Source organism: Periplaneta americana, chromosome 3, assembly GCF_040183065.1.
Source record: "Periplaneta americana isolate PAMFEO1 chromosome 3, P.americana_PAMFEO1_priV1, whole genome shotgun sequence".
Taxonomy (NCBI): domain Eukaryota; kingdom Metazoa; phylum Arthropoda; class Insecta; order Blattodea; family Blattidae; genus Periplaneta; species Periplaneta americana.
Window position 1 is genome coordinate 39434491 of NC_091119.1, and position 13957 is coordinate 39448447.

The 13957-nt window shown below is 34.0% G+C and overlaps 1 protein-coding gene across 3 annotated transcripts in view; it reads left to right on the top strand.

Moving 5' to 3' along the window:
- sona (sol narae) overlaps nt 1–6307 on the top strand; it is a 516598-nt gene extending 510291 nt beyond the window's left edge. For 2 of the 3 annotated variants that reach the window (XM_069820352.1, XM_069820353.1), the window contains exon 17: nt 3331–6307. In XM_069820352.1, coding sequence (XP_069676453.1) covers nt 3331–3506 — 176 coding nt within the window. In that variant the 3' untranslated portion in view covers nt 3507–6307. The remainder of the gene's footprint in view (nt 1–3330) is intronic. The other variant, XM_069820354.1, reaches the window with a different exon arrangement.
- Nucleotides 6308–13957: the final 7650 nt, after the last annotated feature.

Below are 13957 nucleotides of genomic sequence, written 5' to 3' on the forward strand. Positions count from 1 at the left end.
AAAGAGGTCCACGTATCCTAGAAGAGTGATTTGAGCTATTACTTTGTGTCACACAGGGACTTATCTCGAACATTTCGGAGCTCCTTACTAATTTTATCTTCATAAAAGAGAGAATTTTATTGCCCTTTTAACTCAATTGAGGACTAACTTACTCTATTGGATCAGTTAATAATGTTAGCCATGGTAATTGAACCAATATACTAAACTCCAGCTGATTAAAGCAGTGGTTTCCAAGAGCTATGGTTCCGACGCCACATGCGTGAAAACCTGTTAATGCTTGTTACTGCAATTGGTTTTCATAACAGCATGTCATTGCGTCGTTTTAAGTCTAAGATTGCTGACAACATGGATCTCGCAGTTATTTCTTTGTTAAAACATGAGGCAAATATAGAGGTAATAGTAATAATAATAATAATAATAATAATAATAATAATAATAATAATAATAATAATAATATCTATGTACTTTAGCCTAAATACATTTAGCATTTTGAGCACCAATGTTTTAAATAGTAACATTTTGTTACCTTTATTCTCCTTTGTTTTATCCATGTTAGCCATTAAATTATAGTATTATTATTTTAATCTAGTTATTTAGTGTATTAACAGCGGCAATAAATACACTAACTTTATTGTGTATAAGAAATATGTTTATGTTAATTATGTCAAAACAAACTTGTAGAAATTCAAAGAATTATCATTAAATGATCTCGCATAAAAAGTCTGTCTGATTTAACACAAAAAACCAAATTGAGGTTAGTACTATATATTTTATTTTAAATTAGTCATCACTATTTCTGACTACATGAGGAAATGTATTTTTTTTTAGTTTTGTGCTAAATTAAACAGACAGGAAAGTCTATCAAAATATGTAATAACAAACGAAATATTAAGTTACAGTAAACTTACTAGGTTGTCCCAATCATCTGCCACACATTCTCTTTTAATGTCATGTTTTTTATAATTATTATTCTATAAATTGTATAACATGAGGCAATTCTGTTCTAAATATATCAAATTTTCATCCATATCGTAGGCCTGGGTAGCGCAGTCGGTATAACACTGGTCTTCTGTGCTCAAAGTTGCGGGTTCGATCACAGCCCAGGTCGATGTCATTTAAGTGTGCTTAAATACGACAGGCTCATGTCAGTAGATTTACCGGCATGTAAAAGAAACTCTTGCGGGACAAAATTCCGGCACACTGGCGACGCCGATATAACCTCGGTAGTTGCGAGCATCATTAAATAAACCATAATTTATTTCATCCATATCATTACTGAATTCAGATGCCAGATCAGTTGCTGGCTATTCGAGCGATCCGTGACACAATCTTGTGCAGACTGAGTGTGCGCATTGATGTGGCATATTAGAAATGATCTTTTTTTTAGTAGGTTATTTTACGACGCTTTATCAACATCTTTGGTTATTTAGCGTCTGAATGAGATGAAGGTGATAATGCCGGTGAAATGAGTCCGGGGTCCAGCACCGAAAGTTACCCAGTATTTGCTCAAATTGGGTTGAGGGAAAACCCCGGAAAAAACCTCAACCAGGTAACTTGTCCCGACCAGGAATCGAACCCGGGCCACCTGGTTTCGCGGCCAGACGCGCTGACTGTTACTCCACAGGTGTGGACTTAGAAACCATCATAATGTATTGTTCATAAGAGATATCTTTGCGTGGAAACAAAATTCCGTCTCCGCATTACCTGACAAGACGTGTGGCTCTTGGAAACCACTGCTTAAAGCAATGAATGCATTGTCTGACTTAACTTTCTATCCGATAACAGATTTTAAAATAACTCAAAATACTTGGCGAAAGTTCTCCCTTATTTTTATACTACTCTGAGAACTTCTGAAGTCTAGTTATTATCATACTGCCATGATAAGTAAGGGTATTATAATTTTCATTATCATTATTCCTCAGATTGGAGTATCTACAAAAAAGAAAAAAGTGAAGAGTCTATTTCATCAACATGCTAAAGCTTGTGCAGACTCAGGAACAAAATTCAGGTGGCCCAAATTTTGTTTCTGGATTTGTACAATGAAGTACTTTATTGAGACTTCTGTTATGTAGATATTTTTGTTGGTTCATATTAAGGAAATAAATGATAAGTTAATTTCTAGCCCAATTCATGCCCCTAATCATGAATTAAATGAAACTGAAATTAACATACCTCTTACTAGAGTTAGTCATGCTAAGAATTTTATCACCCTTTAAAATCCATTATTCTTAGCCAAGTTTGAACCTGTGCAACTCAGATATAAAGGCTAGCATAGTAACTGTATGACTCGAACCCAACTTTAAATGAGTTTTTTCTTACTTAAAAGGACCTCAAGAATAAAGGCTGGTTCACAATAAACCGGGAACGAGAACCAGAATGAAAACGAGAAGCAGAGGACGTGAATATGAAAATTTTTGATTCACAATAAACCGAGAATGTAGATGACTATGCATATCGATATGCATGTCAATAATGATATGTAAAGTTGATATTACGCATTCTGATGTTATTTGTGTATAATTGGCCAATGGCGTTCTCTCATGAGTACAAGGCAGCCAACATACACAGGTTAACCAACTTCGAAATTTCAACTGAAACATTTCATTAGGTACGGTTCTAAAAATTTGCCCATGCATCTTTATTATCACAACCAATTTTAAGTCTATCATAACGTAAAATAATTAGAGAAGAAACATTTGTAATAGAACAAAAATGAATACAACAGTAGTTATTGAATTGAAGCATGAATATGTAGTGTGTAATACAACCAATACAGTAATAAAATATGATTCACTTACGATCGGTGTTCAAAGATGCAGCTATTGAAAGCCACGTATTCTCCTTCATTTTCTCATCTTTATACGAGGCACACCGCTTATCATAAACGTGAGAATTTTCCTCAACACTCAATATTAGAATCTCATCAAATAAAACTTGCTCCATGATGCATAGCACAGAACAAAATAATGCGTAGGTTATGTCACGGTCTTGTTGCTACAAAATATATGACGACAAAATAGTTTTTAGATGGCAATAGAATGAATCTAGTGGGCTGTGATCGGAAACGTGAATGCCAAAGTTGAAACTTGGCCAACTCTCCGTTCCCGATCCTGGGCTCTGGCAAGCTTTTCGTTAACTGTGAATGCTCACATTTAAATGTACACATTTTAACAATTTTACCGTTTTCGTTCCGATTCTCGTTTCCGGTTTATTGTGAACCAGCCCTAAGCTTCCTCAAGGGACAAAGTAACTTTATGAGTCACATTAGTAATGCCCACTGTTTTATGACTGTGCAACATGACACTATTCATGTTTTATTATATTTTACAGCGGGAGACACTGACATCTGTGTGGACAAAGTGGCTAACATCAGTGGAAGCATGACTTGCCAGGAGTTCCTGTCTCGCTACGGCTTCCAGTACTGTTCATACAAGTACATGGAGCGCAACTGTTGTGCGTCGCAGAGAGCCATTTGCACGCCTGTTACTCTGCACCAGAGAAAGTAAACACCTTCCCCTTCAAGTGACTCATTAAGGTACAAAGTTGTTGCAGATGTGCCTGAGCTTTAATTTGGATGAATCCAAGTGTTGTACAAAATGCATGATGATTAAATAATGTCAACATTTATCAAAGAAAAACATCGGCATCAGTATGAGAATCTGAGATGTGATAACAAAATGATGCCAAATCATTATTCTGACATAGAAATCACTTCATATATTATGAAAAACATTTTGGATCATAATATTTTAAAATCTTGTATGAGTGAACGTCAATGTTTTGTGAACTTTACAAAGAGTGCATAGGAGCTTCTACTAAAGTTCCTGTTGCGGGTAGAACAAAATATGTTAGGGGGGAAATAAATGTGGTTCAATGGTGATAAATTATGTGAAGCAGGTGGACTAAACTTGATCTCAAGGAAGGAGACAGTTGCCAATAGGCATTTCCTACAAACAAGAAGATTTCAAGCTGCTAGCTTCTATATGTTAACATGGTTTTCAACTGTGATAGTAACAATATTAACTCATCACACAACAAGCCGACATTAATAAAATGGAAATTGATTGTTTTGTGATATTAATTGTTCCTGTAGTATCATTACTTATGGAACGCTCCAGAGTTATAGAAAGAAACACGTCATTGCATGATGTTATGTAATCAGTATGACATCACTATCTGAAATCGTACATTATATCTGTTGCTGATAACAGACTTATACGACTCATCATATGTGAGAATGACCCAATTTACAGTTGTACAAATTACGATAATATTACGACACAATAGAAAGACAGTGCAACTCAGAGTTTGAAATTATAAAAATGTGTGACCTCAGTGAACATGCACTTTCAGTTATCCTGAAGGTATCTACTGCAATAAATAAAAGCATTAATTTAAATATAAATAATACATATCACTTCAGAATATTACGAACTGACAAATTTAAGGTAAATAATGAAGAAATAGACGCTAATAAAGTATCCTTGACATAAAAATCCCTCAAAATTAGGCTTAGTATTTTGAATACATACGGTAGTGTATAAATTATGAAAAGTTTATATTAATGAAATCCACAAAAGAAACAATGGAAGTTTACTGTTTTAATACACTTTTTTCGGTATTTACTTCTAGATATTTTTTGTAATACTACCGGTACGTAATAAAGTCAGTAATTTCGTGGACTGGCAGTAATGCATTATATACACAAGGAGTGTCACCTGCACTAGTACAGTGCTCATAAACAATGACTCTTTGCACATGGTTATGAGTAAAACGTTAGCTTACGTGAAGTTAAATGATCTTTCAAAACATTCGGATTTGAACAGTCTGTAAATATTATATCTTGTCAAAAGTTAGACAAAATGGTAACAAAAGCTATGAAACATCATCCATAAACACCTTCCCTGTGTGATTTTTTTTCCTGTTTCTTTGTATGAAAGATTAGCATAGGAAGTTATGAAACTTGTTCCAGTAAATTAAAAAATTGGTACGTTCAGAACTGTTTTCGGTACTTATATTAATGCTGGAGAAATTTATAATAGCTGAAGGAGGTTACCGTGAAAACAAACGTGCATAATGTGCCACAATTATACCTGGGACATTCAAAGATCCATAGTCCACGAAATTATAGATTGTTAACATACAAAATTTATCTAGAAGGACAATAAGATATCTGTAGTTTCAAAAGCCTCAAAACTACTGCCATAAACTTATAATACGAAGGTAGTTTGTGGAACTGGACCAACTGTCTACAGTAACTAAAACCGAAATCAGTAGAAAGCTTAATATATGGTAAACTTCAGATGGCATAGTGTACATAAAATCTTGTATAATTAAATATTTTCAGTAGAAAATGACTAGGTTTTCCGTCCACAGTAAGTATAGTACAAGCAAAGCATTGATACTGTTAGAATTATCTATTGAAATCTCGTATTTTATCTCAAGAAAGTTATGTAAGGTGGCGTTCAAAAGCTATATAGCTGAGAGTGCGAAAACTACTTATGAAAATAACAGTTACGAAACTGCAAACGTAGAAATGTTTCTGCTTCTTAATAGAGGAGCATAAATTATAATAAAAGCAATTAAATGTTTAATTGCATTAAATTAAAAGTTACTTGTGTACTGCTATGTATTTTGTATGAATGTATGTGTGTAAATATTCTTGTTTAAAATATTGTTGTAAGGTATTTATGGATCTTACTGTTAGCTTGGGTTTCTAATAATAGATTGAGCTAGAGAAAACAAAAGAAAAAATCTCCAAACAAATCAATTGGAAATGTGTAGAACGCTATAATAAAAAAAAAAACAAATTTAAATTTTTCAAACTCTACTTTCTGTGTATAAATAAAGGAACTCTCTTGCTTCATATTACACTCAACTATCTGTACCACACAAGTAGTGACATCTGTATACATGGCAATTCATATATGCATATAATCTTTTGTTTTCTTTTTAAGTTCCTATACACTTTATGCAATGAAAATATTAGTTTCAATGCATCATACTGTCATCTTTCTATGCATATAGCAGGTTTAATTAATCTGTTTTCATGATATTAAAAGAAATCATAAATATATGACGATACTCTTTCAATTATTATGTTTTTCTTATTTCGGTAAGACAAATGGAACTAGATCCAAAAACAACCCATTTTAGAACTAGTAACCTTACATAATCCTTTTCTGTCATGTTAGAAAAATAAATGTTTGCCAGTACCCACTGTAAAAGTTTTTAAATCAGAATGCCATTTCAGTAAGAAAATATAAAACTATATACCAGAATACATAATGAAGAAACTATTATCAAGTTTTTGTCTTTTCCTTCTCAATTATCTATCCCTTCCTTCATTTACCTTTGTTATCACTAAGAGGAGCTTTTTTATTCACTAACAAGCCACTATTTCATATCCCACGCAGTGGCGGCTCGTGCCTTTCTTGGATGGATGTTCACAAAAAAAAAATGAGTAATGAACACACTGATATATTCTCGTATAGCTGAGTCACACGTCAGAGATAAACCAGTTCTAATATGCATGTACCAAATCTACGCATATAAATCAAAATTGAAACCATTGAACAAGAGTAGAGTAAAATTAATTCATAGGACTCACCTTCACTGCTGTTGTAGATGGTGTTGAAGATCTAGATTTATTTGTAGAGAAACTCCATGCGCCTAGTTTTGAGAGATGCAAACTTATCAATAACTTTATTATTGAAGTCTCTAATGTCGTTAACAAGTTTTTTTCCACTGCCAATATAGCCAATGTACTTAATCGGTCTTCTGTCATGATGCGGAGGAATCTTTTAATCCTCTATTAATTTAACACATAATTTCACACACGTCCGTCTCCAAACTTCAAGTGTTACTGTTTCAACTTTCAATACGCACCATTGCAGGTTGTGTTTTCCTTACTTTGCTGAACAAAAGACAACAGAATCAGCACCCGTGCGTAACGGTATTTTGAAAAGAAAGAGTAAAGAGAGAAAACGAAAGAGGGGGAAAGGAACACGATGCCAGGCCCAAGGGAGATGGAGCATCTCTGTTTCTCTGTCACTAGCACGTTAAGACCTGTGTGAGCAGAGCTATTGTAACCATTGTACCAAACCAGAAAATATTCTCGCCTCAGACTATTTCACCCTGCTAGAGAAAAATTGTACGAGCTGCTTTCAACCTGTCCAATGGGACACACACAAACGGGGCATTCTCTCGAGATTAAAAATGAACGTCATTGCACATTGGAAAGTAATAGATGTTATAATATTAATACAGTAATATGTATGATTACTGTTGGTTTTTAAGGTGTTCACAGCTGATCCCATGTGCAGTCCAAATAGCATTCAAAAGCCTTTGATGTGCTCAACTATTTGTGATAGTTATTTTAACTTTGATTAACTAGATCCTACATTACACACATGATTGACTGTCAAACATTATGATGCTGATGATGGTGATTTATGCAAGTGCTAGTTGCAAGAATTTGTTATAGTGACAACTCGTTCCGAAAATAAAACCTAACCACGAAATATATATTTCTTTTAAGCAGCAACTTATGTATTTATGCCTGAACACCGTCATATTTATTAAACCTTAACAGAGGAGACGATTTTTGCTATGTAACTGTTAAGGTGAGGTCATGCCGACCCTGTAAATGTTTTCATTTTTATAACAGGAAACAGAATTTTGGACTTGGTTTGTTCATGAAGCTTTCATTTAGGGATCTAGAATGTATTTACAGTAGAATTCCTCATATCCGGCAACTGTGGGACAAAGCCAAGGTACTGGTAATTGTGAATTACAGGAACACCACTTTTTACCTTCTTCAAAATTGCTGAAATAAACTATAAAATGAGAGAATTCATTAGTAGAAATAGATGTGATCACTTGGAGAGCTGTGGGCCCACCCAACCCACCCTAAATAGGTACTTTACTTATATACGGAAATCGTCGTCTGTGAATGAAGAATGTAGCCATATTTCATTAATTTCATAGTGGGTTTCAGTGTCGCCAACATAGTAATAATACTACACACCTAATAAAACCTAACCTAACCTTCCACCTGTAGCAACATTCTTCATGTTTAGTATCATTTCGTTTGCATGTATTGGCAACCCAGCTACTCGTGTCGGGGAGCCATCTAGTGGAAGTAGATCGTACTGCCAGGAAGAAGAACAGTCTGCAATATTCGTTCAGTGGCCAGTAATATACTCCATCTTGGTGTGCCCAAACTTTACAATTAATAAAGCCAATGTCGGATAACTGATTTTGCTGGATAATTGGAAAATACATTTATAGGTTATGTAAAGACATACTGTACTGCACAAACATTTTTTTCCATGTTGAAATTTAGTAATTTTCATATAGGTAATTAAAAATAAAGTTTTGAAATACGTACAATGTTTATTTTTAGTACTGAATACAGTAAGGTACATTCATCAGTTCATACAGTAATACATAATAGCATAAAAAAATACTAAAAGTTTTCGTAACCTTATGACAATTTTAAATGGCGGTCATGTGAGTCATGTGACGTGAAGAACAGTGTAACCAACATTGCAGCTATAAAGACTATGAAGTAGCGCTCGATGATTTGAGCATAAGAACATTTCGCTTGCATTTTGTGGAATCCATTGTGCAACAGTAGCGCTTACTGGTAAGAGCCATGATACTATCCATCACTTGAATGAAATTTGTACATGCTGTAGGAACAGAGAATTTCACACTTTCGTATTTAGACTCATCTAATACCCCTTCGAAACGGGTGAGTTCAAGTGTTTCACATGAATGATTTTTTTTTGTGGCATAGCCAAAAGTGCCATTGTTTTTGTACTACCAGTTATTTTGGTGCCGAATATGAGGGATTTTACTGTATTCATAAACCTTAACTAGTACATTATTAAACTTCTGCTAAAAATGAAACATCTATAAACATATTGCTGAAACATCACTTTTATAGCACTTTAGAAAAACAAAGCTACTAAACAAGAAACTTACATAGCTTTCTGAAAACATATCATTTATCAATTAAAAATTAACACAAGAAAAAGTTTGAGAGAGTTTCCTTCGGTATGTGAGTTGGTTTTAGTCAGAACACTCAAGACTATCTTTGTCAAACAATTGGATGTCTAATGATTGCAAATTTCTATAGAAAATTTCGATTTTACAATCCTATTGTCTTGGGCATATGCCCAATCTTCTTTTCCTTGGGTTTGGCTCTCAATCTCTCTTTAAGGCACATCCTCTTTGATCAGTTAATGGACTGACATTTTCAATACAAGGGACAGGTGCTCACTCAGAACTCGTCTGTCAACATGTGGTTCTAACATTTGTCTAGCCAATAATTTATTAAAATTAAAAGCTTTCATATAAAAATTGAAATGCAATGGCTGTAGACAATTTATATCTCCATAAAATTTGGTCTGAACTTCTTGGCACAAGGCAGATGAGCGACAATATTGTGAGCTGATGTTTTGACATTTCGAACATGTTCTTGTACAAGCTATTTATAGATCATAATTATCTCACTTTATAGATCTCTTGGATATGGAACAATAAGTTTTGATGGAGAAATCATTGCAATAAGTGAAAGTCTCAGGATTCTTCTATGCCATATCAATAAATTTAAAACTGCAGTTATATTGTCAGATTCCAAAACAGCTATTCAATCAATAGTCTCTAGACACACACCTTTATCTCAAACAGCAGAAATAACTAAAATGCTCTCTCAATTAAAAACACTCAATAAAAGAATTGTGTTCCAATGCATACCATCCCACTGTGGAATCCTGGGAAACAAGAATGCGGAGGCTTTAGCAAAGAAGGGCAGCACTGCTACTTACAGACCTGTTACTAAATCTACGTATTACTCTGTGAAAAGATTTACTAAATCTATATACTTAGACTTCAACAAACAAAATTTGATAACACAATCTCAAGGGAAAAAATGGAACTTTCTGCATCATAATCCACAGTTAATTCCCGATTTACCACGCAAATCGTCTGTAGCTGCATTTAGATTGACAACAGGCCATGACTATTTGGCCAAGCACCTGCATAGAATTGGAATATATCAGTCTCCTAACTGTCCATTGCGCAATCCAAATCAAGAAGTGGATTCGGAACACCTCAAAATCTGTGCTTCAGTGGCTGACCATTACAATATCTTGAAAAATATTGGAGTGCAAGAGGTCAAACAACGTTATTGTCAAACGCCTGGAATTAGAAAACAACATTTCCATAGTTTGCTCTGGCGACACTACCTTCTACTTCCTCTTCACTATTACCTTGAACTACTTATTCTAAACTAAGAATTTCTTCTTTAGTACCGGTACTTGATGCTTCTTGTGCAGAGTCTATGTTATGTTGTATCCTGTATTATTTTCATTATGTAAGTCACTGAAATTACTCTCATCATCAATACTTTGTTATGATCTGTGACACTTATCTGATCCTGTGAGATAAAAGACGCATTATTCATAGTGGAACTATGGAGGGGGGTGTCTGGGCACCCCCTAATGAACCTGTGGACCCCTTAAAATACGTGGATTGTAAGAAACGCCTCAAAAATTTACCAAACTCAAATAAGAATTTTCTAAAAACAATTTTTTTTTTCTTTAAATCAAAGGTGGATCCAACTGAAATTTGTGGTGACAAAGACAGTATTTGGTGGTAGGTTTTTGCGAGATACTTCCATTTTCCCTACCAGCATTCCACCACTGCTCCATTAATAATAAAGTAAAATCCCTCGTAACCGGCATCCAAATAACTGGCAATACCAAAACAACGGCACTTTTGCCTGGGTCAAAAAAAAAAGTTTAAATCTGCCAGATTGCCACAGTCTGGACCATCAGTTTTGCCACATTAGGAAGTTCGCTCGAACTTTCATTTTCAGTGAATATTCGAACCTAAAATTAGTTTATTGTGTTATGTGATGTGTTTTAATAAAGAAAATCGACACAGTTTTTGTTTATTTAATTATGTTCGGGCCGTCAGTGTTGCCACATTAGGAAGTTCGCACGAACTTTAATTTTCAGTGAATATTCGAACATAAAATTAGTGTATTATTTGTGTTATGTGATGTGTTTTAATAAAGAAAATCGACACAGTTTTTATGTTTTTTTAATTATGTTCGGCCTGTCAGTATTGCCATATTAGGAAGTTTGCACGAACTTTCGTTTTCAGTGAATATTCGAACCTAAAATTAGTGTTATTTGTGTTATGAGGTGTATTTTAATCAAGAAAATTCACACAGTTTTTACGTTTATTTAGCTATATTCAGGCAGTCAGTGTTGCCACGTTAGAAAGTTCGCCCGAATTTTCGTTTTCAGTGAATATTCGAACCTAGAATTAGTGTATTATTTATGTTGTGTTTTAATAAGGAAAATCCACAAAGTTTTTATGTTTATTCAGTTATGACTAAGTGATAGAGAAATAAGCTTCTTATGGCTGCAGTTTCAACATTTGGCATCATGAAATACGAACTTATTTTTTTGTATATACCGGTCTTATTTATTTGATTAACCAGCAAAATCTCATATTCATAACTAGCCTGCTCTTTTTGGTGCTGGTTAAGAGGGATTCTACTGTAATAATAATAATAATAATAATAATAATAATAATAATAATAATAATAATAATAATAACAACAACAATAATACAGTCTTACGTAGTTTGCCTCCTATGGTACACCAAGGGCAACAACACCTTCATGGTGGCTGAAAGAACTACAAGCTTCAGCACATCACCCAGTAGATGCAGATGCAAGTAAAGTGCCTGCCATTAGTTACAAAAAAATTGGTTATGCACGAAGGCTAACTCCAGACCAGATCAGTATAGGTCGTATGTTTTCGGAGAAACTCTGCTTTTCCTCCAAGCAAACTGCTTTCCATCCACTGTTACAGATGAAGTCGTTCATGAATTTAAGAACACAGTTCCATTTCAGAGTCCTCTATTATTATAATGACCCCTAATAGCTTAACTAAATAAATGTCAAAAAGTCTGGTGTTTTTGTTTTGTATATTTTATATTTCCTGATCTTATTTTTTTTTAATCTACGTTTATCTCAAGATATCTATCCAAATAATTTAAAGAATAAAACAGTCATTACAATTTATAAATCAGAAGATTAAAACAATGAAGAATTATAGACCCATATCACTTATATCAAACTTTGCTAGAATTCTAGAAAAGTACATTAAACATAGACTAGTTAATAATTTACAAAAAACGTAATACTTTGTGCAGTAATGGTTTTCGAAACAATAAAAGCATTAGTGATGCCATGTTTCAAGTAGGCCTAACCTAGACAATAATAAATATGAACTAGATGCTAGCAACAAATGTTTAGGTTTTTTTATATAGAAGCTGCTAATGCTATTGTATCAGAGGTCTGCTGCAACTACTTAAGGTAATTTTTTTCTTACTATGTTGAACATCAAAATGAACAATTACAATATGCAATATACAGAGCGATCCAAAAGTCGCACACATTAAAATTATAGTGTCTACATTGAGTAGTGCAGTTGAAAAGTGCTATTGGCTATCGCTAAATAGCATCATGGGTATTAACAGCAACAATCCTAGACGTCATTGTGATGTGTATGTATACACTGACGCTTGGAGTAGTCATTTGTTTATTGCTCGGCAAACATGTCGTTTTCCCAAGAGCAACGAGTTTTCATTGTTAAACATTATTTTTCCAGTCGTTCTTATGCACGTGTTGTACACGAATTTCGTAAGAATTATCCGGATGTGGCAGTGCCTAACAATTCGACCATAACGAGATTAATCGTTCGTTTTAGGGAATGTGGGTCAGCGCTTCTTGACAATGACGATTGTGATTGTTGGTTCCAGCAGGACAGTGCCACATGTCACACATCTAATGAAACCATGCATTTTTTTTGCGCGAGTTTTTTGGTGAACGTATAATTTCTCAAGGATTATAACCCCCACGTTCCCCCGATTTTATGCCCCCAGATTTCTTCCTGTGGGATTATCTTAAAGTAAGAGTATACAAAAACAGGCCGCACACTCTGGAGGAATTAAAGAAGAACATGACAACGGAGATTAACAACATCAGTGTACACATGCTCAAAAAAGTGGTCGCAAATATGGTAAAAAGAATTCGTGCATGCATTACTGAATGGGGCTGCCATTTTCAGCATATGTTGTGAAAAATAATGTAACTCATGTGAAAACTGATGTAAGTAAAAGTAATAAATTCATCTTTATAAATATATGTGAACGTATTATTAAGATGTGCGCGACTTTTGGATTTCTCTGTGTAAGAACAAAGGAAATTTTTCATTGTAGTCCAGCTGTAGTTCCATGTCATAACAGTTGCAGTACAAGGAGCACTCCCTAATAAAATGCTCTAGCTCTACCTATACATTATAAGGAAGTTATCATACAACCTACCAGTACTTTAAAAACATTATACTTCCAATGAAATTATAATATATTTCCTATTTTTGAAAATGTATATCTAAATATATGTACTTCCATTTCAACTACAGTGAAACCTTGGTAAGACGTTCTTCAAGGGACCGCATAAAAATAGCGTATTAAACAGGATCGTGTATTAGCGAGAGTGGGTCATTTTTGGATTTTTTAAATTTTAGCACAAAGGTATAAATCAGCATAAACATTTCTTTAAGAAATTTAAGGATTAAATATTGTAATTATGCAGGATAAAAGATTACTTTATTTTTTTTCTTTCAGAAAATGTCAGAACAAATACACTGTTTTATTAATTAAAGTGCTCCTTTATTAAAAAAGTCAAAATTGTTTTCTGTCTTGCACTTGATCCAGTACTATGAATAATTGCATTCTCTACACGATTTAAGTCTGAAGTGACAACAATAATTTAACTACTATGAACATTAATGAATCTACAAATCACAGATCCACAGCAAGGGCTTCATTGCGAGAAGGATTTGGAATGTCTACCGCTTCCATTTCC